Source organism: Heterocephalus glaber, unplaced genomic scaffold, assembly GCF_053883595.1.
Source record: "Heterocephalus glaber isolate CG9 unplaced genomic scaffold, H.glaber_assembly_v1.0 deba00001509, whole genome shotgun sequence".
Lineage (NCBI taxonomy): Eukaryota > Metazoa > Chordata > Mammalia > Rodentia > Bathyergidae > Heterocephalus > Heterocephalus glaber.
In genome coordinates this window covers 40393033-40418630 of record NW_028258325.1, presented here as the reverse complement: position 1 = coordinate 40418630, position 25598 = coordinate 40393033, and the positions used below count along the sequence as shown (strand labels likewise).

At 39.2% G+C, this 25598-nt stretch overlaps 2 protein-coding genes across 6 annotated transcripts in view; both read left to right on the top strand.

The window, feature by feature from the left end:
* Nfxl1 (nuclear transcription factor, X-box binding like 1) overlaps positions 1–8029 on the top strand; it is a 54619-nt gene extending 46590 nt beyond the window's left edge. The window contains exons 20-23 of the mRNA XM_004849760.4: positions 2039–2143; positions 3388–3474; positions 4251–4304; positions 6371–8029. Of these exons, the coding sequence (XP_004849817.1) occupies positions 2039–2143; positions 3388–3474; positions 4251–4304; positions 6371–6544 (420 nt within the window). The 3' untranslated portion in view covers positions 6545–8029. The remainder of the gene's footprint in view (positions 1–2038; positions 2144–3387; positions 3475–4250; positions 4305–6370) is intronic.
* A 5080-nt stretch (positions 8030–13109) lies between these two features.
* Corin (corin, serine peptidase) overlaps positions 13110–25598 on the top strand; it is a 313304-nt gene continuing 300815 nt past the window's right edge. The window contains exon 1 of one of the 5 annotated variants that reach the window (XM_004849762.3): positions 13110–13365. In XM_004849762.3, the coding sequence (XP_004849819.2) occupies positions 13297–13365 (69 nt within the window). In that variant the 5' untranslated portion in view covers positions 13110–13296. Of the gene's footprint in view, positions 13366–13465; positions 13826–20060; positions 20080–25598 lie in introns of those variants that run through there. The other 4 variants (XM_087187861.1, XM_004849761.3, XM_087187863.1 and 1 more) reach the window with 4 other exon arrangements.

The window sequence follows — 25598 nt, the reverse complement described above, 5'->3', positions numbered from 1 at the left end:
GCTTCTTTATGAAATCAGGCTATAGGCACTGTGGGAACTGTAAGACTAAAGTTAAGGAACACAAAGACTTCAAATAACCATTGGGTGCTAGGTGTTTGATATGTGGATAAATATTGTGCTGGTTATGCAGTGTTCAAGGCCTCGTGTTACCTGTGTAGGGAATAACAAAACTGAAGTGGTCCAGCAGTGCCTAGAGTAAAACTCACTCTCTAGCGATACTCTGCCATACTATAAGATAGGGATTTTGAATTTCTTAAAGTGAGTAGAGTCAGTAGTTTGAAGACCATTGCCCTCAAGTAACTTATAATAATAACTTTGAGTGTAATAGCCACAAATCCTGAACACAGTTTAATCCTCACAGCAGCTTTATGAAAGTGCTGTTATTCATCACGGTATTACATGTGAAACAGAAGAGCCAGGTGACTTGACTAAGGTCTCTAAGTTAGTAAACAGAATCTGTGATTCATTTCCAGATAGTCTGATTTTGAAATTAATCTGACTGATAGTGTATTTTGAAAGTGCCTAGGCTAGCGACGTACCTGTCGGACTCCGGACTCCTGCTGCCTCTCTTCCTTTTCCGTGAGTCAGGGCCGTTCCGGTCCAGAACCACAGCCCCCTTTTCAGCCCTAGTTTGCCCGCAACCCGGAATCAGGCTGGAAAATGAGGAAGGGAGGTTTGGTGGCTTGAAAGCCATCCTACTTTCCTCCCGAGTTGGACCATGGATTCAATTTTAGTCTTTTGAGAGGGAAGTGAGGTTGGGGATTTTTATTTTTAATTTTGGAGAGAAGCAGGTTGACTCTAGGGTCCTTCATAGCAAGAGGATTTAACTTAATGCTGCTCCCGTGTATGAAAGAGGACAAAAAAAAAAAAAAAAAAAAATCCCACCTAGCAAAATTTATGTAACCTCTTCAGTAGAAAATTGCAGTAGTTTTCGTTGTGTGTCAAGCTTTCTCTAGGCGAACCTCCCAGGGTAGCTAGGTTTTAGGTTTGAAACAGATGCAGAATCCAAAGGCAGCACAAAAAACAGCCACCGATTTTGCTATGCCTCTAAGCTGCGAGATAATCAGAGAGCTAAATGGAGTCTGAGCAGCTGTTCCATAGAGGCTACTATAGAAACAGCTACAACAGTATAACAAGTGCAAGTAGTGATGAGGAACTTTTAGATGGAGCAGGTGTTATTATGGACTTTCAGACTTTTGAAGATGATAATTTGTTAGATGGTGACACAGCAGTTGGAACTCATTATACAATGACAAATGGAGGCAGCATTAATAGTTCTACACACCTACTGGATCTTTTGGATGAACCAATTCCAGATGTTGGTACATACGATGATTTCCATACTTGTTTAAAAAAAAAGAAAAAAAAAAAAAGAAAGGGCCTAAAAAAAAGCTGTGTGTGTGTGATCACAGTTCAAGACAGTACAAGCAGTGTTACAACATCTTAGAGCTCTTACATGATTTATTGTTTGCATATGCAAACTCACTGTGGTAATTTAAGCTATGTCAGTAAGTGTGAATAAGATTTGAATAGACAAAGGGAGTGAATGTTTCATCTGAAAGCTTGACTGGAATAGGAAGGTAGTAAGTGATAAGGAGCACTTAGACATCCTGGCAATTTCTGAGTTGTTTTTACTACCTAAACAATATGTATTAATACATAATGTCAAGGATAAATGTTTTAGAGTAAAAAAATGAGCATTTATTTATAACACAACACAGTACCTTAAGGATGAGGAAGTTTTTTTCTCATATAATAGTATAGGGGTGATAGCTGTGTCACTGTGTTTCATATGTTACTCCTCCAGGGATCCAGCCAGCCAGGCAGCTCTGCCCCTTGACATAGTTTTCATTATTGCTGCAGATTTTCTCATTTCCAATACATGAAGTAACAGTTTGGAAGTACATTTAGGCACACATTCCATTGACTGGATCCTTAGTCGCATGGCTATAACTAGCTACAAAGGTGGCCATGAGACCTGCTGTGAAATATTACCAAAATGTAAATATGCAGTTGATTTATTTTGGTTTTATTTTAGCTTCCTTGTGGTCATAGATGCAAAGAGATGTGTCATCCTGGTCAGTGTCCCTTTAATTGCAACCAGAAAGTTAAACTTAGATGTCCTTGTAAAAGAATAAAAAAGGTACGTATTCTAAGTAATTGAAAATACTTTTCTTTGTAAATTAATCTTATTTTGTTTGGCTTTGTCGGTATGTTCTTTGTTTTATTTTTTTGTCTTTTCATCTTGAGTCTTTCTAGAATCTTTTTTCTTTTTGGTACCAGAGATCGAACTCAGGTCCTTGCACTTGCACAGCAGGCGGCAAAACTACTGAGCTAAATCCCCGGCCATAGAACCTTTTTTGTTATAATTAAAAAGAGCCTATTTCTGTAAATGCTTATTTTTAAAAATCAGCTTTGGCAACTTAATTTTCTTCAATTTAACAAAGATTGTTTTCTGTTGGAACCAAGCTCCATGCTTGGATAGAGAATCAGTGTGCTTTAGATGTGAGGACTCTGAAGGAGCAACACGTTTTGAGTGATAAAGTGGGTTTCATAATTTAAGAAATGGTCTGGAATTAAACTTTGTTGTTCTAACGCATGAAACTTTTTTTGCCATTAATATTATCTTTTGAAAACGTTTCTTTTGAAAGACCTCACATGTATGGCTTCCTAAAAAAATAACACTGAAACTTGGAAAGAATTAATTTTAAGGTAAAGAAACAGAAATGAGGAGTAAACAGGTGAAGACTAATGATTGGAAGGCACAGTGGAAACAAATCATATACAGTTCAACAAAACTTGTGAAGGAAAAGATAGTGGTTTTTTTTCTTGGACTTCCCTGTTGGCATATGGCAGCCTGGATTCCTTTGAAACTTTGTTTTTTGCTGATCTTTGATTTACCATATTTCGTGTTAATACTGTTTCATGTATTAAGTATTTGATTGGTTCCCCAGATGCACTAGTAACATTTTAAGAGCTCAGTTACCGTGTGTACTTAATGCTACTCTTCTATATAGTACAGATTTGGAGCATTTCTATTATCCCAGAAAGCTGTGTTAGGTAGAACTGTTCTGCAACATTTTATTCCCTGGAAGGTAGAGGAATAACAAAAGACAGTAAAGAAAAATAAAGAATAAAAATAAAATGGGCCAAGTTGATAGTGGCACCTAGTAAATAATTATTAAATGGATTATTTTAATTTAATATTCGCTTTTTTAGCTGAGAGAAAATAAAGGCGTAATCACCATTTGAACCAAAGATATTTTATGTTTATCAGCATAACATCATTAAACATTAATGATAAATATATATATCAGTTTTTTAATGGATACAATTGTGAATTTGAAGGAAAGATCATTTAAAATTTGAAATTTGGATTATCTGTAGGAATTTCAATGCAATAAAGTACGCGAAAATCAGGTTTCTATAGAATGTGACACAACATGCAAGGAAATGAAACGGAAAGCATCCGAGGTAATATCTTAAGTATCTTTTTAAATGTGATAATGGCTTTTCTCTATTTATTTTGTGCATTTATTTATGTGCTTATTAAAAAAACTTGAAATCTCATATTTTTGCTTTTATTATAAAAGTCTAGTTTTATGAGCTTATTTTGAATCCAGGGCATTGTTTTTCATTGTCCATCCTTTCATTGTCCAAGTTTTCATCCTTCATGCAGTTAGTTTGCTCTGGGTCACAGTCACTTGTTTCAATGCTAGCATAAGTCTCCTGGAAATTAGATGAAAAGAATACAAAGGAGGATTTGGGGGGTATTTTTCATGTTATTGTTTTCCTCTGTCAACCCAATCAATGAATAAACTCCTGATTTTGTTAAAAACTATAAGGATTCCCTTCCGGATAAAGCATTTGAAATGGTCAACTTCAGCTCTAGGGAATTTTAATATTTAATACTTGATTCTAGATTCTTAATATGGTAACTTAAGGGAGAAACTTAGAATTTCAAATTATTTCAGTTTACAGTGTTTTAACACTTAGAACTGTGATGTAATGTCTAATATACTTAAGGGGAAATATTTGAGGAGTAACGCTCCCTTCACTACCACTCTCAATCTATTAGATTGTGTCTTGGTAAAACTTGTCAGTATAGTATTACATTTCTTTATGCAATTTCCAATATGAGACTTCCAAAATTTGCTGTAGGTTATTAGACCCTGGGTGAGAAGATATTAAAATTCTCTATAAAATTTGATAATTAAAATTTCAATTTGTTTTTAAATGCATATAAATAGATAAAAGAAGCAGAAGCCAAAGCTGCTCTTGAAGAGGAAAGACGAAGACAACAGGTAACTGAACAAAATAATTTATGTTTCTTAATGTCTGTGGCTCTTGGCTTCATTGTTAATTTTGTGGAAACATAAGGTATATGCCAAATACAAATGAGCTGTTCAATTCTAATCTGAACTGAATATAACATAGTTCCTATAAAACAAAAACGAACCATCTATTTACCTCGTTTCAGGTATTCTGAAACTCACAGAAAGCATAGATCTTGCATATTCCAAAATATTTTCTATCTCTCCAATTTACTTCCTTGTCAATTTCATTCACTTTCCAGCCATAAGAGTTTTAAGTCTTATTTTGATGGGGGAGTAGAAAAGAGGGTGTTATATCATCATTGTAAGTCATCTTCTGGAGCCCATGTCTTCACTCACATTAAACTATATGAGGTTTTCTACTGAGTTGCAAAAACTACATTTGTTTCAATAATATATTCCCTATTATCTCCATTAGATCCTCAAATGTAAGACTGTCTTCTGTGTGACCTAGCAAACAAGTACATTCCTGGTACCTCCTGTTTGCTCAAATACTGATTGTATACTCCAAAGAGTGGCTTCACTTTCTAATATGATGTGTAATTAACACTTGTTAATATGCATCCTGAGATGCTTTATAAATTAACCACTTTTATGAATGAGGGGCTGAAACTTGTATGACTTAGGGAGGACATTAGAACAACTCATGTGGCAAAGATTGGCCAAGATGACCTCTGATGTTTTATTATTCTGTACAGTTGATTTGCCTATATCCCCAAAATAAATTACAAAAGCTAATACAGTGGACCTTTGACTTTCAAACTTGATCAGTTCCCAAGGGCTGGTTGTAATTCAAGTTGGTTGTCAGTATAGCTGAGATCTGGATGTTCACCTGGGTAGATGCTATAGACAACAAGAGGCAGATGAATCTTCCGTTAACCTAATTAACCCAAGTTGTTTGTATGTCAGGTGAGTCATAACTGTATAGTAAAACACAGGTTGGCTGGAATCCTGGGAGATTAAATTATTAGAATAAGATATCCTCTAACAACATTTTATCGGCCATTATGGATGAAAATCTTAAAATATATTCCTATTTACTGACTTTCAGCAGAATGTGTAGAACCTAATGTTTACTTGTAAACTATGGGTCATCATTTTAGCATCAATTATTTTACTGTCAGTGGTCCTCAAGTTTGGCTGCTTTTAAGCTATTTTGACTTTTTTCTCTCTGTAACAACCACTTGGGAATAGTTTGGTTTTTTTGCTCATGAAAGAATGCTACTTTATATTAAATGAAGTATACTGTTAGGCCTTTTTCATTTATGTTTTATGGTTAATGAGTACATTAACTGAAGTTTACATTTGTTTCTATTATATAAAAATTTACAGACTCATATATTTTTGTCAATAACTCATTTTAGTAACTATGAACTATAGTGTGTCATACAATATCATAGTATATAGAAGTTTAATAAGTACTTAGCAGTAGAATAAAAATTCACATTTGATGACTATAACCCAGTTATTTTTTTAAAACTTACTTTTAGTTCTTTAATTTTTACACTAAAGTATAAACATCTTTATTCCTTGAAGAATTTTTACTGTATTTAAAAAAAATGTTTGATAAAGAGAAAAATTAAATTATTTTTTCTCATTACTCATTTGAATTTCTTCACTAAAACCACTAGTATTTATTTCTTGAATTGCAAAAAATGGTTGTAAGTTTATTTTCTCACTGGCCATACCTTAGCACTTCTAAGGAGCTGTTACTAAAATATGATGGTGTTGAAGTATAAAACTGATGTCTATATTTTATAGGTCCCCAATTTAATCAGCTGCTTTAATATTTATTTTTAAAGTTAGCCCTGCATTCTGAAATAATCTGTTGTCACTCTCCAGATCCCTTTCTGCCTCTCTAAATTAATTCTCAATTTATTGAATACAGTCAGCAGTGGAGAGAGGTGTTACAATCAGGTTAACATATTTATATCATTACTGTTCAAATATTTCCAAATTGATTTATTTTCATTTAGATGGAAAGTTTCCAATAAATGTATACATTGAATTTAATAAAAATTAAACTTTTGATTTAGGCTGAACTGGAGGCTTTTGAAAACAGACTGAAGGGTCGTCGGAAGAAGAACAGAAAAAGAGATGAAGTGGCAGTTGAGCTATCATTTTGGCAAAAATACAAATATTATTTTCTTTCAGTGTGTGGAGTTGCAGTGGTAGTGTTTGCATGGTACATCGCCCGTGTTATGGATTAAATACAATGTTTCATCTTTTAATATACCTCAGATTGAATTTAGATAAATTGTTAAGTTTGTGATATTAGGCAAGGCATATTGTAGAAAATAATATATGTTCACATTCATCTCTATATTCTCCTCCAGTTGTTGATAGGACAGAACGTTAGGCTTTATCTTAATTAGTATGCTAGAAGGGGCAGTATAACACTGTTTAAAGTAAAAGCATGACTGAAATTGTAAAGTATTTCATATGTCAGAGTTACATGTTTGTCATTCATTGTGCTTCTTTGTAGTAACTTAGTTGTTTCATTTAATATTTCAAATCAGTTTTTATTTTTTAAATTCAGATGAAACTGACTGAGCCATATGTGCAGTAAAAGGGATATTTCTCAATGTTTCAGTTACTTAGTACTTTTCTTGATTATGTAACTTTGTACATTTTTTAAAAAGTGATTCTTTAAAAAACCTCTTAAAATGTAACATGAAGCTTTATTAGATTTTAGAAGTTAGTGAGTGAGGAATAAATTTTATATAGTGTGTTCCTCAGAAAAGATGTTTCCACAAATGCCAGGCTAAGTTCCTCACATATGGCTGTTTCCTGTGCAAGTAGCTTTCAACTGAAGTTGACATGTTTTGTAAAACTTGTGTGTATCTTTTAAAGCTAATAAAAGAAAAACTAATATTTATGAGCAATATGTGCTGAGCACAGGGTTTATGTATGGAATTCTCATTTCTTTTTACCACAATTTTAGGTAGATGGTAGCTAGAAATAATTCTTATGAAAACAAATAACAGCCAATTTTGTTGAAATTGTATGTCATTTTAAGTAGTTTTGCTATTTAATTTTTGTATGATTAATATTTTCATTAAAACTTTTCATACCAAATTTCTAATGTAGAATATTTGTTATTACTTAAAAGATCTAGGAGCCTATAATTTTAGGTTAGACATTAGTATCAATATATAAAATTTTAGTCTGTACTTGATGTGGAATTCAGTAACTGATGCTAAAAAGTATCCAGCTGAAAAGTGGTAGAAGTGTATTTTTAATCAGGAATTCAAAGGAAGATTGTAAAAAATTTTAGGTTTATCTGGAAAATTTTTAATGTCATTCTTTTTAATCAAATGTTGGCATATGTGCGGAAAGGGCATTCATTCATTTATTGGTTTATGTTTTGAGGGTTTTTTTGTTTTTGTTTTATACCTTTCTTAATAGTGGAGTTACTGAGTTGGTATGTTGGAATCTCTAAATCAGATCCATACACTCAAGATAGGACCTGCTCTAACCAAAATGAATGTTAAATATGACCAAGGATTTGTGTGTGAATCCATTTTCATGTATATGAGAATATTGGCTGATTAAACAAGCCTGAAGCCTAATTTATGTCAGTTGTTTGTTGTACTTTTGCTCATGTTAAGTTTTTCTTTTTTCATTTTTCCTCCTGCTTTATGGGGAAGAATTTAGTGAGCAGAGGAAGGAAATTAAATGAATGATAAATTGAACTGTTTGTTGTTTTTTTATTTGGCCAGCTCAGAGCTTAATTTATCCAAAGTCACAGCTATTCATTCATTGAGTTATCAGATATGTTTCTTTTATGACAAGAACTATCTAGATACTGCAGATAATGGTGATCCTATCAGGTTGCTGCTAAGAAATTTACAAGATTAGCTGACAATATCTTCCCACAGTCAAATGTATAAGACTGAAAGAGATCTGTCCATGAGCTGGAAATCCAAAGAATCTAGCCGAAAGCCTGGAGCCCATGGCAGTGTGCCATGCAAGTCTGTATTAGGAGGCTGAGGAATCTGCGATGGAAGACTGAAGGCTCTGTACTGGAAAGCCCAAGGGCTGGTGCTGGTGGTAAGAGTCTGCACGAGCAGGCTGGAAGTCCAATGCTGCAAGCTGAAGAATCTGCACTGAAAGCCAAGAGATGACATCCGAAGTGAAGGCAAAGACAAGAGTTCCTCTGAAGAAAAGCAGCTGGAACGAAGCTCTTCCAAGGAAAATCAGCTGTAATCTTTCCTCCCATTCTCCTTTTATACTGTTCAGACAACAAGCCTCCATAAGTTGGTCTTCTCTGCTGAGAACCATGCTGCCTCCATCCAGCTGGGCATTCCCACGCAAGTTAACAACCATAACAGGTATAGAAAGTGATAGAAGCAGGGACGTTAGCTAATTTAGAAGAGTTAATTTGGTCTGAGATCAGGGCATTTGAGCCGTGACCTGAATACCTCCACTTTGAGTTCTGAGGGAAAAGTCTCAGAGAAAGCCTTAAGTACGAAGTCTATAAATTGGCAGATGCTTGGCATGGCTGAGGACCAGATGGAAGGACTGGTGTGAAATTCACATTCTGAGTTGAGGCATGTTCCTAGTTGCAGTGGACAGAACTTGAAGGTTTTAAGATGGCTGCGGTTTTATAAGACGGGACAGAGGAGGGTAAAAGTGGGGCAAAAGCAGGATGGGGTGGGGGGAGGTAAGTCAGGAGGCTCTCCAGGCTGGAGTTGAGGTAGCACTGAGATTCAGTGACATGCGACTGCTGTTCTCATGGCTTCCCCATTGCCCTGGATGAATGACATGAAGATACTGAAGAAACTGCTGCGTAATAAGCTGAAGTGGAATGAATGGAACAGGAGCGAGGATAGACACTTCTCAGAAGAAATACAAGTGGCCAATAAATACATGAATTATTGAACACTGCTGGGTATTAGAGAAATACAAATTAAAACAACAATGAGGTTTCATCTCCAAAAAGAATGACCACCATCAAGAAATGAGATAATAACAAATACTGGCAAGGTTGTGGGGAAAACAGAATCCTTCTGCATTGTTGGTGGGAGTATAAACTAGTATAACCACTGTGGAAATGAGTATGGAGACAATATGAAGATCCCTCTAAAAACTAAAAATAGAAATTCTTTTTAACCAGCTATTCCCCTTCTAGGTATCTTCCTGAAGGAGTTAAGGTCATCATATTACAGTGATACAGGCATACCCATGTTTATAGCAGCACAGTTTCTAATACCTAAATTTTGGAAATGGCCTATATGTCCATCCACAGATACATGGATAAAGAAAATATATTTAGGGCTGGGGATTTAGCTCAGTGGTACTGCACCTGCCTCAAAAGCATAAGGTCCTGAGTTCGATCCCTGGTACCACCAAAAAATAAAAAATAGAGGCATTCATAGGTGAATGAATGCACCTTGAGACCATAATATTAAGTGAAGAAAATTAGACACACAAGCTTAGATATCACATGGTTTTTCTTATGTGAGAAACCCAAAATATAAAGAGCAAAACAAAAGATAGATAGGTAAGATCTTTTTCAAGTGGGAAGAAGAACAAGAGCTGGAAAGAGAGAGGGAGGGGAGGGAAAAGGGATGAACCACAAAAAAGAGACAAAAATGGAAATAGTTTTGTCAAATGGGGAGGGGACCAAGAGTTGGAAGGAAAAGGGAGGGAAGGGAGAGGTAGGGAACAAAAAACTTCAGATGTGCCAGGTACACTGCCCATGATAAGTGAGGAGTAGTATGTACCACAAACATGGACTAATAAAAAATTTATAAAGGTGAAGTGAGGCTAAATGTCTAAATACTTATCTAATTGGCCTTGAAAGTATTACAAATTGTCCTTTATGCTTTAGTTTGAGCTAAAGAAGAAAATGAAAAAGTTAACAAATAACCACCAAGAATGGCATAGATAAAATTGTGAACACTGTGGTCTTAGTTTCCTATTTACCTGTGACCTTAGCACAGTGTAACATTCTACATTATGCCTTACACAATGTAAAAATAGTGTTTTAGCTTCCTATTTGAAATTTATGGAATTTATATTGAAATCTTTTAAGATTTTTCACTTTAAACATTTAGATCTGTGCACACCTAGTGTTTTTACTTCAGTTTTACTATTAACACCTGAATTAAGTTTAAACTACTGAATAGGTGTAACTGTTATTGAAATTGCCAAAGGAACTTTATTGAGACACAATTTCATTGAACTTGCTTTTTGTATAGAAGTTTGTTAGGCTACAAATGTTGGAGATTTCAAATATAGATGTATCTCTGTTAGTGTTTAAAGGTGACTCATAAGAATTTTATTTTTTTGATTCAAGGTCTCACTATATAGTTTAGGCTGGCCTTGAACTCACTGTGTAGCCCACATTGGCCTTAAAATTGTGGGCCTCAGCCTCCTGAGTGCTGGGATTGCAGATGTGCATCATCATGCCCAGCAACCTGTAGAAATTTTAAAGACCCAACATGGAGAGATTCAAAGTGTTCAATTTCCTTTCAAGGATTTTTTTCTCTCTCAATGCTTGGTACAATAGAAGCTTCTGCTTCTATTCTTGGGTCCCTCCAAGTAAGCAGGTAACTAAGGACTAAGCCAGGTTAAGGTAGCAGTAGGAAAGAAGGGTCACACATGTAGGGGTCAGCTCATTGCCAAGGGTGACTTTCTGAGCTTCAGCCCTTAGAGGAAAAGAGCCAGAAGTTGCATGGTGCCAGGTTGGGAGAATAAGGTGGAAGAGGACACACCATAATGTTTTTATTTGCCAGAATTGCCATAAATGTTTGCTCAACAAGGGGTAATCGAAAACATGGTGAATGTTTATGAAATTTATTACAGTAAAAGACATTGCCATTTACCCACCTCAGACTTCAAAATACCCCCTTTGAACACACTTATCCCATTGTTCTTGGCAATTGTCCTTTTCTGGAATATGTTTTTTATTATTAAACATTCACTTCATCTTTTGATTCCTCCCTTGTAACTAGTTGGATATATGCTTCAAATGCTAGATAATAAAAATTCCAAAGACCTAGAAATGTTTCTTTTTCAAAACTATTTTTAAAAACTAGATGGTTGTCACTTTAAATTGAAACAGGCCTTTAAAGATTGCCATGAACACATTGCATATTCAAATTAGTTTGACTATGTTTTGAGACTTAAGTTCATCACAAAAAATCCAGAAGTGCACCTTTACCTTCACTTTTTACATCATCACCCTCAGGCAATGAATACCTACTTCAAATGTTCATTCTGGTGCTCTTGGTAACTAAAGCTAGTTGGTTTCCCTCACAAAAGGAAGTATAGGGAATTCTTTGCACCATCAGTGCAATCAGCTTTAATTCTCAGGAACACTGTGTAGTAATGGAAGAGAGGGCTATTTTAATTTCAAAGTTCCTGTAGCCACCTCCACTAGAGGGCAGAAAGTGGAAAAGAAAGGAAATGAAATAGAAACTCACACATGGTTCAGAATTTCTGTAGAAGCCTTGGTGATTGAATTCAGTGAGTGCTCTCATTTCATAGACTGAGTTAACTGGCCCAGAAAGACTACTGTCACTTGCCCATAGTGGAGCTGGCAGATGAATTTCTTAGGGTCTTGATTCTCATTTTGGCTGCCCTGGGGGTGATTGGTGGTGATGAGGTAGCATTTTAGCAAGAACACAATCCTGAAATCACACTGTCTCTGGGAATACCAGGGCACCTACTTACTGTCTTTACATAATAGAGATAACTGCTTACTTTAAATCTCTCTGCTTTCTAAAATCTCTAACATAAAGATTATGATTGCACCTACCTCACAGTGGTTGGTCTGAAGTAAAAAAAAATGCATGTAAAATATGATGCTGCACATAATAAGCTTAATTGTTTGAATTATAAACTTGTCAGATACTGCATTCTGGGTCTCATGTTAGAACATGGAATCAGTTTTCAAACCATTCAGGGACCCAACATTTTCCACATTGTATCTCATTTCAAAAACAAAATACCAATTTCCTCCCCATTTCTCAAATGTATAACTTTTAGTAGTCAAGAAACACATTTTGTTGACTATAATGACATTTTGTGCCTCCTCTGAATAATGAAGATAGATTTATTCTATAACTTCATGAATTTTTAAAGTTTCCTTGACTGAAATTGGATTTTAAAAAATCATTTCTAAGAAAAATTCAATGAACTTCTTTTTTCCCAAACATTTAACGGTTGCCTGGATCATCAAATGGTAAAGTTACCTTTGCAGTCTGAGTACCTCAGTGCTCTCCTGATGCTGGTTTAGGAAAAGGCTGCTTGTGAATGACAGGCAGCGTTTCCTGACTCCTTGAATCAGAAAATCCCAAAGGAGGTTTATGGTCGCAAACTGGGTTCTACCCTGTCCCTGCCGCCCGGGCAAAGACTCAGGCAGTCTTGCAAATGCAGTTTCTTTACAAAACTTATAACAGAAAGCAAATTTCCATTTGCCTAATGCAAATAATACTTGCCTTCAAAACGTAAAATCTTTTTAAAAAATAACGTGGTATTTGTCAGTGCCTGCAGTTGTTTTGACTTGCTTGGCTACAATGGCGAAAAGGAAATGGTAGGCTATGATAAGGAGAATTTGGAAACAAACTCTTCTCCCCTCCATTCTCTTTCATAGTCCAAACTTAACTGTCCCGTCCTTTTCTGCTGCCCGAGTAGTGTAAGATTTTGGGAGAGTTCAGACCCTTGGCTTTCAGTTTGCCTCTGAAGAGAAACTTCCTTGAATGCAAAAGGGGGCGGGGGTGTGGAGGCTTTGTCATCCAGGACTGTTACGGGTACAGCCCAAGACGTGAGGCAAGGGAGGGAGTGGTCCGCGGGTGGGATCTGTCGAACAGACAAATTATGAAGCTCCTGTCCCCCGAAGTACAACTTGTCTCTTCCTGACTGAAGAGAAAGGCATCCGAGGTGCCTCTCTCAGGGACCCGTACAGGAGAGAAAAGCTACCGAGATAGGAGTGGGCAGGATTAGGCGAGACATGTTCCCGAAACGGTGCCCTGCCCTTGCTCCGGAAGAACGCTACCGCCGAGCCGGGGCCCCGAAACGGGTAAGAGCCGCCATCCGCACCCCTCCCTCAAGGCAGGTTGCGCGGCCCCGGAGACCTGGCGAGTTCAAGGCCAGCCCTCCCGCCTCCGTCCCTCCTCCCCCGGGGCCACCTCCTTCCCTGGCCGTCGGTGAGCTCTTCCGCAGTGCGGCCCTCGGCGCCCCGCGGCCGTCCCGGGAGCAATCACCGAGTCATGGGCAGTGTGTCCGTGAGCAGCGGCGGCGGCCGGGTCTGGAGGTCCTGCGTTCCTCGCCAGGCGCCCTACAGGCCCTGGTGCGGAGTACCCCCTCCGCCCGGCTCCCTCCTCGCAGCCAGGGGACTGGGGGTCGCGCGGGCGCCAGTGGAGGCTGCAGGTGAAGCCGTCGGGACGCGCCCCTCGCAGCCCCCCGGGTCGCCCTCTGCGCCCCCGTCGCAGGCGCCTGGCAGCTGGAAGGACTGCGCGGCCGCCTCACCCGCCCCAGACGTAAGCTCCTCTCCTTAAGACGTAAGCTTAGCGCCCGGATCCGCGCCTGGCTCCCTGGCCACCACTTGGCTCCCGGGAGCGTTCTGAGCGTTGGCTCCCGAGAACCCGCCCGCCGGCAGGTGCTGGGGCCGTCTGTGTCCCCTGTGTGCAAACTTTCCGGGGCTCGCGGCTACCCGTCCAGGCACAGCCGGCTCCGGGAGCGCGGGTTCGGAGCTGCTGGGGTTTGGCGGGCTCTGGTCCAGTCCGGGGAAGGGACAGTCTGCCCCTCACTGGGCAGGCAAAGCAAAGGAAGGGCACCGCGGGACGGTCCTCACTGCCCCGAACCAGCAGGAGCAAAGACTGGTGTGAAGCCGTTCGCCCTCGCGTCTCTAGGGCCCCGGAGGCCGCGGGGTGCGCGAGCGTCCCAGCCGCGCTGAGCTGAGACTAGCGCCAGTTGTGAGCGTGCGGAGCCGGCGGGCTGGAGCGGGTGTTGTCGGTCTGGCCCCGTGGGAACTCGGTTCCCGGGATGCCGCGGCGGGGCCGCCGTCTGCGCCACCTGCTCGAGGCCGGTGGATGGCGGTGTAGGCGCTGGTACAGCCCGGTCTCTGAGTTCCCAGCTTCTCGGGAAAGCTGTCCCAGCAATTACTCATAAAGTGCAGCGTCCCTCTTGTGGGAAACCAATGCTCTGTGAAGAGGAGTTGAGTTGCAAGACTTTGACAACTTTGCACAATTGTGGTCTGTAGTTTTCAATTTCATTTTTAAAAATTTGAAGTAATTTTCTGATGGAAGGCAGCAAAGCAACCTCAGACCGCTACCAGAAGGGAGTGTGGTCAGGGCTAATTGGCAATTGTCATCCAAGAACGCATTTACCGGAGAGTTTTGAAATTAAAGGTGCTGTAAACCATTAATTTTGCCATAACCCCAAGAAAATGAGGTCCACGCCCCATTGGTCAACAACAACCAACATTCACCAGCTCGTTTGTATTATTATGCACCCAATGGTTAACATTATGCTCAAAATCACTCCCCCAAACCAGGTGCCCAAGGCTTGAAAAGTTAGACAGATGCCCTTGTAGGGAGTCTGAGGGCTCAGGGGATCATAAGTTTTCAAGATCCTTCCCAGAATGCCAAGGGTTTCACTAGGATGAACTATTTTTGGAGTTATTCTGGCTTGGTATCAAATACATCTCAAGATGCAGTAAAGCTTTTTTTCCCCTCCTTGGGGAAGGAGGCTTTTTTCTAGAAAGTTCCTTGCAGATAGGATAGGGGGTAGACAAAGTTAAGGGAGAAGCTGAGCATGCCAATATCTGCTGAGAGTTTGCATAGCCAGTCTCTGCACACTGTAATTTCAACTCTCCATACTGGTAATAAGGTACCTTGATCTTTATTTTTCCTCTTTCTTTCACCTCCAGCCTCCTTAAACACAGAAGCATTAGGGTTTCTGAATGTCTCTACTGGTGAGCTCCCTGAGGACCAGAGGAGCTATGACATCAAATTTTAGCTGAACAGATCCAAGGGAGAAAGGTGTATTTATTTATTTAATTTAAAAAGTTTTATTAGTACCTGTTTGCAGCACATAATGATTACATTCATTGTGGGGAGTTGATACATGTACCAAACACATTTTAGTATCCCTTCTCTCTCCCTCCCTCTCTCCTCCCTCCATATCTTGCTTGGTCCCCTTCCTATTTGCAAAAGGTATAGGTATCTCCGTATTTCCTATTACCTACCTTTTATTTTGCTCTGTAATTTATTTATACTTGAGGTTTCTCATATAAGAGAACCCACACTAAATGTAAGCGTGTGTGTCAGATTTATTTCACTTGGTATTATGGTCTCAAGGCACACCCATTTTCCTGCAAATGACTCAAATTTATCCTTCTTTATAGCAGAGTAGTACTCCGTTGTATATAAATACTACATTTTCTTTATCCATCCATCTATTCATGGACCTATAGGCTGCTTCCAAGATTTAGCTCTTATAAATTGTATTGCTATAAAAATAGGTATACATATATCACTGTAATATGATGTCTTTAAGTCAGAGAAAGGTGTATTTAAACTGCCACTTTTTCCTTAATAAATCATTCAGTGAGCATACATTCATGCCTCCTCTGCCCGGCACTGTTTTCAACATTCCACTTTAATGAAATGGAGAAAACAGTATATGTTGACAAAAGGATATTTGTCTTCAGAGTACAAGGTCAACACTGAGCACTCAAATAACTTGATTGTTTCTCAATTTCTACACCCCTTCTCCCGAAAAATCAGTTGTGGATTTTAGGATATTCAGAAAATGTGGAAGAGGAAGAAATGTTAAGAGGTAAAGATGTCATAGATGATAGGCTTTGGTAGGAAGAATTTAAAAAGAGTACAAGCTTCGGTGTTGGACATCTAGTTCTACCCCTTAAATGCTAGGCTCTGGGCAAGTCAAATAACATTGCTGAGCCCGAGGTTCCATCAGAAAGTGGGGATCATACTGTTGACCACTGCAAGGACACTATAAAGATTAAGGAAGTAAATGTGTACTGGAGGTATCATGTATGCAGCAATTTTACATTCTATGAAGGCTCTAATCCTTTTTTGTTAAAACCACTTCTTGAGGTATTGTCATACAAAAAGCTGCACATATTTAATACATACAAATTGATAAATTTGGAATAAGCATAGGCCTGTGAAGCCATCACCGCAATGAATGTCATAAACATATCTGTCACCTTCAAGAGTTTCCTTCTGCTCCATTTATTGTTATTATTTTGTTATAAGAACACATCATAAAATCTACTCTCAGTAAAATTTTAAGTATGAAGTATAATATTGTTAACTAGAGCAGGGATGGCTAGGACTTGTTTATCTTGCATTGCTGGAAATTTTATGCCCTTTTTCCAATACTTTCCCATTCCCCATCTCACCCCCCAGCAATCACTATTCTACTCTATCTCACTGATATTGACTCCAAGATTCCTCATGGCAGTGTGATCATGTAGGATTTGTCCTTCTGCGTCTGGCTTATTTCATTTAGCGAAATGTCTCCCAGGTTCATCAGTCTTCTTGCGAGTGGCATGATTTCCTTCTTTTTAAAAGATTGAATAATATTCTATTCCTCCTATACACCACATTTTCTTTATCCATTTATCCACCAATGGACATTTAGGTGGTTTCCATGTTTTGGCTATTGTGAATAATGCTGCAATGGAGGAGGGAATGCAGGTGTATCTTCAAGATCTTAATTTCAACTCCTATATCCAGATGTGGGATTTCTGGGTCATATGGTTGTTCTATTTTTAATCCTTTGAGCACCCTCCATATTGTTTTCCACAATAGCTGTATCAATTTAGGTTCCTACCAATAGTATATTGGGTTTTCCTTTCTCCATATTTAAAAATGTTTGCTTTTTAAATTTTTTTGGTAATAGCCATTCTAACAGTTGTGAGGTGATACCTCATTTTGATTTTTATTTGGATTTCCATGATGATGATGAAGATGATGATGTTGAACAACTTATCATGTACCTGAAAAGCTGGGCATTTGTAGGATATCATTGCAGAAATGTCTGTCCAGATCTTTAGCCTACTTTTAAAAGCATTTATTTATTTTTTTCATTTTTGCTATTGAGTTATAGGAGTTCCTTATAGATTTTGGATATTAATTCTATCATATATATAGTTTGCAAATATTTTCTTCCATTCTGTAGTTGACTTTTTATTTTGTTGATTGTTTCCTTTGTAGGAGTTTTTTAGTTTGATGTGACCCCACTACTTTTGTTGCTTGTGCTTCTGATATCATATCTAAGGAATTATTGCAAGAGCCAATGCCAGGAAGATTCTTTTATATTTTCTTTCAGGAATTTTATGGTTTTAGTTTTTGTTTAAGTCTTCAACCAACTTTTACTAGATTTTTGTCTATGGTATGAGATAAAGGACCAGTTTATTCTCTACATGTAGATATCCAGTTTTCCCAACATCATTTGTTAAAGAGACTACTTTTTCCACATTGTCTATTCTCGACACCTTTGTCAAAGATCAGGTGACCATATATGCATAGATGTTTCTCTGGGCTCTCTACTCTGTTCCTATTGGTCCATATGTGTAATTATATGCCAGCACTAGATTATTTTGATTACTACAGGATTGTAATATAATTTGAAATCAGAATGTATGAAGCCTTTACCTTTCTCTTGGTCAAATTGCTTTGGTTACTTGGTTCCTGTATCGGTCAGCTTTCCTGCTGATAGAACATATTACCTGAAACCCATGGCTTAAAAGCAGGAGAGGTTTAACTTGGGTCTTGGTTTCAGACAATTCAATTTGTGGTTGGCTTGTTCCAAGGCAGAAACATGGTGGAACAAAGCTGCTTAGTTGGTGGAGGTTGAGAAGGAGAGCAAGGAAACAGTGCTAGAGAAGAAAGGGCCAGATACCATATATAGAACCTCCATGACCCACCCATGCACACTGTTTCTTTAAGCCAATCAAGCTGACACAATTAAGATAAATCCTCACAGCCCCTAACCTGTTATTTGAGCATCTGGTCCCATCTCAGACTCAGTGAGGAAAGTCCCAGACAGATTTCTGTGGTTCTAGAATTATGCTATGGAATAGAGTAGTGGCTAGCTGCATGAGGCTATTTAATTAATCAAAGTTAAATCAAATTAAAAATTCCACTTTCTGCCTCACTAGGCACATTTCAAGTGCTGAGGGTTACTCTCTTGGACAGCATGGATAGAAGATCCTCTTTGCTGCCGGATGAGCTTCCTTTAATGAGATTCTTATTAAAGGTTCTTCTGTCCCAAGATCTCTTTGTGCTTCTTCTCTTAAGGAGTGGTTTTGCATGGCAGAATCATTCCTGTTTTATTGAGGTCTTTTACACTGCTGTGGCTTTTATTGACTAGTAAATGACTAGATTCATTAATAATCAGCCAACAAGTGTGTATTAGTCACAGAATCCCTTTTAACCTTGATAGTTTTTGCTTATATATTTTTTTCTCTTTCCAGTGAGCTTTAAGACTGATGAGTGTCTTGATTTTAGAGCAGAAACTGATATAATAGAGGGAAGATCTTCTCTCCCATACATACCTTTACATGTTGTACCATTTTCATATGAATGAAAATATGAGAATCCTGAGTCAATGTTCAGAGCAAAATCTAATGAGAATGTTCAACTTATTTCAGATTTAAGAACAAATACTCCACCTCTTTAGGACCTCTCTTGAACTTACCAACATTTGATGAACTATGTACAGTATTATAATTTATTTTGACTGTTTTCTCTCTCCTTTACTAGAATATATGTTGAAAAAAGCAGAGATTTTTTCAATTATCTTCATTGCTAGATGAATTCCTGAAATATAATTGGTACCTATTAACTCTTTGTGAAAATAATGAATTATTAACTCTTTGTGAATGGAATATTTGGAACTCACTAGGATAAATAAATGCTGTACAGTACTAGTTTCTTAGGCTTGCTGTTAGCAAGTTGTCAGAAATTGGGTGGCTTATAACAACAGAAATTTATTTGCTCACTGTTTTGGAGGCTATAAGTTAAAAATCAAAGCATTGGTGGGGTCTAGCTCCCTTGAAGGCTGGAAGGAAAACTCCTTCCTCCTTTCTTCCTAGCTTCTGGTAGCTGTCAGCAGTCCTGGGTGTCCCCGGGCTTATAGAGATATCATTCCATCTGTGCTTTCATCACCACATGGTCTTCTTCCCTATGTGACTGTGAGTTCTTCCTCACGTTACAAGGACACGAGTCATACTGGATTTAGAGCTCACCCATATCCAGTATGACCTCATCTCTTCCCTGCCTCAACCTCTTTCTAAGAGTTTATTCTGCTTTTGCTTTGCTAAATCTGCTTCAGATCAGGCATAGTTTATAATACTTACTATTCTTACAGAAAGGCCATCACTGTGCAGGTGAGGAGATCATATTCTGCTAGTGTGTGCTTTCTAACTGTTATGCCTTATATCTAAAATGTTCCCGAAATCTTCATGCACTCATAGGTGAGGCTTTTTGGAGGCACCTAGATCACGGGTGTGTGATACTTATTATAGGATTAGTTAACTGATGGGTTTATAGCTGGGTGTGGTGTTGGGGGTAAATCTTGTTAGGAATAGGTAGATCACTGTGGGTGTGGCCTGGAAAGGTATATATTCCTTCTCCTCCCTTAATCACTTGCTGGTTCCTGCTTGCCATGCCATGAGCTGGTTCTCCTCTGTGATGCCCCTGTGCCCTGCTGCCCTGCCTTGGAACCAGCCAACTATGCACTGAAATCTCTACGAACTGTGAGCCAAAATAAACCTTGTGGGTGTTGGGTATTTTGTCCTGGCAATGGGAAAGTAACTAAGCCTCCAGTCTGGTGTGTAGTACACAGGGCAGTTTGCCTATGGATTGCTGAGTCAGTGGCTCTCTCCAACCTGTCACTGATCCCCAGGCTCGTCTCCAGTCTCTCTCTACCTTTTCTGTTTACTCAAAAATGGCCACAGATGTCCAAGAGCACTGCTGCACTGTGCCTCATTCCTGAGTGCTCTGCAGCAGTGTTTGCTCCACTCTGAGCTCTGCAGGAGAGTGTCCAGTGCCTGTAAATTATGTTTGCCTCTCAGAATGCTAGTGGTTGCCTCCATCAGTTCACCTTGCAGCAGCTGTTTGAAATGCTCCTGTGGTACATATCTACATGTCCAAACCATCAGAGATGGCGGTGACAAATGCATTTCAATGCCTGGTTGGGCTGGCTGGGCACCCAGGGAGGGCCTGCAGGCGATCCATCTTGCCATTCAATATTGGTGCTGAAACTGTGCAAGAGGCCTAAAATGACATGTGTGGAAAAGGCCCAGTGAGCCACCAGGCTGCCTTGGGAGACAGGCAGAAAACACAGGGGTGAGCTGAAAGACCATTTTGGTGGCTCTCATTGTGCTTACTCAGCCCAAGCCCCTGTTGACTCTAGTTGGCGGTGTTTGAGGAGTACTATTGATTTCCAGTACAGGGGAGCATTTTAAAGAAAAGTTCTGCGGCTTTCATTGAAATGCAGGAAAGTGGCATTCTGCTAAAGTGCCACAGCAGCTTATTAAAGGTTAACAATATCAGTAAATATTAATTAGGGACTTCATAGACTCCTTGAACATTGAAAAATCTCTTTATGAATATTCAATCTGAATTTTTTTCTGGCGAGGGCAGCACAACTATCCAAGAGGTGAAACCCTTGTGCTAGACCTAAATAACCTTCACTTTGAAGAATTCAGCTGCACAGTCTGGATAGAAAAAGAAATAGTTTCATACATTCATTAAACAAATATTTATGTACCAAGGATAATGCTAGGCACTTGGGATTCAGCAGGGAATGAAACAAAGATCCCTACATTTGTGAAGCTTAGTTTCTAACTAATTAATAAACCCCACCCCAGGAGTGCAGGGAAGAGAGAACTGTGTAAATAGCTGCATCATTCTGCTCAGTCTTTGACTCTGTGCCTTGGAGTGAAAGCCCAAGATGAGGGGTGGCAGTCTGCTGTCAGTTTCAGAACCTAGTTCCTTATCCATCTTACAGTTCTACCTGTGGCCTGTAAAGGTTCGTGTTTAGATGTCCCCCCAAAGCCTCATGTGGATGATGTAGGACTTTCTTTTTCAGAGGTAGTTGAATCTGGAATGTGTGATGCTGGGGTTAAGGGCGTGTGATACTAAACTAGTAGGTGTGAGTGATTAGTTTGGTACTGCCCTAATCCCTAATGCCTAATCCCAATAGTCTGAATAAGATAAAAGAGACAGAAAGGTGCTGTTAAAACTCCCTCTTGTTGCCTTTGCTACCCTGTGTACACGCCATGTTTTCTCCTCTGTGATGCCTGTCTGCCATCCACCCTGCTTTGGAGCCAGCTGATTATGGATTGAAACCTCTACGAACTATAAGCCAAATAAACCCTTTCCCCTGTAACATTGGATGTTGGGTATTTTGTCTCAGCAATGAGAGAAAAGTAACACAGACCTTGAATTTAAAGAGCTATGCCTTTTTGACCTTTGAGCCAATTAATCTGATATTCAGTGGATATCTGTTCCAATTCTAGAAAACTAATCGTGTGGAATTTTTTGTGGCGAACCTATACTGGTTTCCACTGTGGCACTTCTTTTAGGACTTTTAAGGATTATTTTGACAGGACTTGATTTTCACATTTGCAATGCCTATTTCAGAAACTCATCCTGGGAGCAAGATGCCACCCCTCTATAGATTGTGGTTTGAAAATCAAAGCTACAATATTTTATTTCATATTTCCCTGTGATCCTTTAAAAACAATTTTATCCAAATGCAGCAAAATCAGAAATGGGAGTTCAATACTAAATAGACACTAAGATGCTAGAGATTTTATAGACGCCAGTTAACCTTGATTCTGAGTTTATTATATATACTGAGGTAATTAGATCTTCCTAGATGTATTGTCAGCTTCCAGTTGCTGGGACAAAATACCTGACAACCACAATTAAGAGGAGGATAGGCTTATTTTGGCTCATGGTTTCAGAGGGTTCAGTCCATGGTCAGCTGACACCAAGGCAGAAACATCATGGAAGGGATGGTGGAAGGGCAGAGTGAAGGAACATTGCTCACATTACGATGGCTGTGGAGCAAAGTGAGAGTAAGAGTCAGAGAGGAAGGGACCAGGGACCACATATAGTCTCCAAGATTATGTCTCTATGACCCACACAGACAAATGCAAAAGTGTGTTTTACTAATTTGCTAGTGTCCCTGAAGCCAATCAAATTAATGATAATAACCATTACACTAGATTTGAAAGCTGTAATTTTAATAAGGAAGTGGAAAATAAGCAGGACATTGCTTCATTTTACTTAACTCTTTCCCTTTTCCCCTTTCTGACAGTTGAGGAGCTAGCATATTCTTTCCCTCCTGACACCAGATGCATGGTATCTTTCCAACACCACTTCTCCAACTCCCTGACACCAACAAAGTGTCCAGAAATTCAGTTCAATTTTGACACTGTTTACTTGGAGTTACAGTCAGATCCCACAAGTGAAAGTGTTCTGTTCCACAAGTCTGACTCCCCTTCAGATGCCAGGAGCAAGTTTGGGCCAGCTGTACTTCGGACTCACTAGCTATAAATCAGGGGTTCCCCCATCCTCTCTTAGGTCTGATAATTTGCTAGAATTGCTCACAGAACTCAGAAAGACATTTTACTAACATTTACCGGTTTATGACAAAGAACAAATGAACAGCCAGATGAGCAGGTACCCAGCACAAGGTCCAGAAGCACCCTGAGTGTAGGAGCTTCTGTCCCTGTGGAGTTGGGGTGCACCACTCCAACATGAGGATATGTTGATCAACTCAGAAACTTTCCAGATCCCAACGCTGAGGGATTTTCAGGGAGCCTTGCGCATATAGATGTGACTGATTCACTCTCCAGCCCCTCTTTCTTGGAACTAGGGTTGAAAACTGCAGGATTTTAATGAATGTTTGGTCTTTCTGGCAACAGCCCCTGTCCTGAAGCTATTAAGGTGCCCATCAAAAATCCAAGAATCACCTCATTAGAACAAAAGGTGATCTCATCCTTCCTATCAGTCAGAAAATTCCAAGGGATTTAGGAGCTCCCACTAAGGAAGAGGGGAGGATGCCATAGGAGTGCTGCCTGGATGAGAGGCGTCCACACTGACCTTCATATTTGCTTCCCTCTTAGTGGATATTTTTCCAGTGCTTATTAAAGAGACCCTCTATCAAGTTGCAAAATTGCTTATTCCACCCCCAAAGCAGACCAATTAGAGGAAAGTTGAGAGCCATCATATACCCTGGGTCCTTTGTGGGTATCTAATCTGGCTGAATATCAGAACTGAGCATTTTACCCAGCTGTGCAATGTGGGGGTGGTGGGAAGAATGTGGAGGGACAGTGGTTGGTGTTGAGGGTCTTCCACTAGATAGGCGAGGATCAGGTTGGGAGCCAGGCGTGTCCTTGGGGTAATTTTTAAAAGAGAGCTTTCCTTTAAAAATTCTGTTGTCTTTTCTCTAATGTTTCTAAAAGACAAAGGAAAAACATTTAAAAAATCATCCAAATTGGCCTTTTTCTCCTTAAAAGAGTAAGGTCCAGAAATAGCCATATAGTAGTTTCCCCTTATCCATGATTTTACTTTTTATGGTTTCAGTTACTCATGGTCAACTGGGCCCAAAGATATTAAGTAAAAAACTCCAGAGATAAACAATTTATAAACTTTAAACTGTGAACTGTTCTGAATAGTGTGATGAAATCTTGTGATATCCTTGTCCTACCCAGGGTGAGTATGTTAGTCTGTATTTTTATTGCTGTGAACACATATCTGAGGAAAAACAACTTAAAGGAAGAAAGATTTATTTTGGCTGATGGCTTCAGAGGTTTCAACCCATGGTAAGCTGGGTTCAAGACAGAAATATCATGGAGGAAGGGTGTGATAGAAGAAAGCTGGTCACTTTCTGACAGCCAGGAAGGAGAGGGAGAGGGAAAGAGCTAGAAAGGAAGCTATTGGAGACCAGATATAGTCCCCAAGGTCACACCTCGTCATCCACTCCCTGCAGCTATGCGCTACTTCCTGTCCTCCCAGTGGTGAAATCAAATTATGAGCACTCATCATCCAATCTTCTTGAAAGCCCATCATTTTCAACACAATGAACCTTTGGGGGTACATTTTAGATAATGCCAATAATGATGAGAGTCATCTCCTTTTCCAGCATAGCTATCCTGCCTGTTAGTCACTTAGTAGCTGCCTTTGCTTTTAGATTGACTTTTTGTGTCATAGTGCTTATGATCAAGCAGCCCTTATTTTATTAAGTAATGGGTCCCAAAAGCAAATAACTATGCTGGCCATTCAGATGCATCAGTGAGAAGCCACATGATGCTTCCTGTCAATGAAATAATACATGTTTTTGATTTTATAGGAAAGAAACCAAATTATATACCAGTTGCTAAGATATACAGTTCAGAATAGATCTTCTACTTGTGAAATTGTGAAGGAACAAGAAATTTGTTCTAGTTTTGCTGTCACACTGAAATTGCAAGAGTCACAACTATAGTGCATGATATACACTTGGTAAGATGGGGAAGGCATTGAATTTATTTGTGCATTTACAGGAAAAGTATAGTATAAATAGGAAAATTACCAGAGGATTCTGTTATCTATGGAGGATCTTGAAATAGATTCACTGTGGACTGTTCTTCCTTTTCACCACTTTCTGGCATGAGGGTCAACTCTGATATGAAATAATGGATTCAGAGCATATGTGATGGTTCCAGTTGCTGCAGCACAAGTGTTAAATAAACAAATGGATAGACACAACCTACTAAGTAAAAGTAGTTGAAAAAGCTGTGGATCCAGATCTTTGAGGTTTGTTTCTCTTTTATGTATGTTTCAAGAGAGAAAAAATTAAAAATGAGTAGTGTTCATAGCCTTCCATAAATTTCAAAACTTTGGGTTCCTTTGGGTTTTCCTATTCCTTGGGCTTGGTGAACAAGTCAGTCCTGAGTTTGTTTGGTGGGTGGACTGGGATGAGCTACAAGGTACAGAGAGGATAGGGGATGAGGACTGAAGGGGGGGCAGACAGGCATGTTGGTGCCCACGCAGATTAAAGGTTGATCTAAGTGGGGGCGTCAGAGTCTGAGTAACATGAGGGAGGGAGGAGTCTACATGGGGGAGCCACGCGGGATGTGGGACTTGGACAGGGTGAGCATGGCATACATCTGCAAGGTGGGGCTGGAACAATGCAGATTATTATAAATTGGGGGACTCACCAAATAATTAAACATGTCATCAATAAGACAGATTTCTCCTAAGTGGAGGAAAAGTTAAA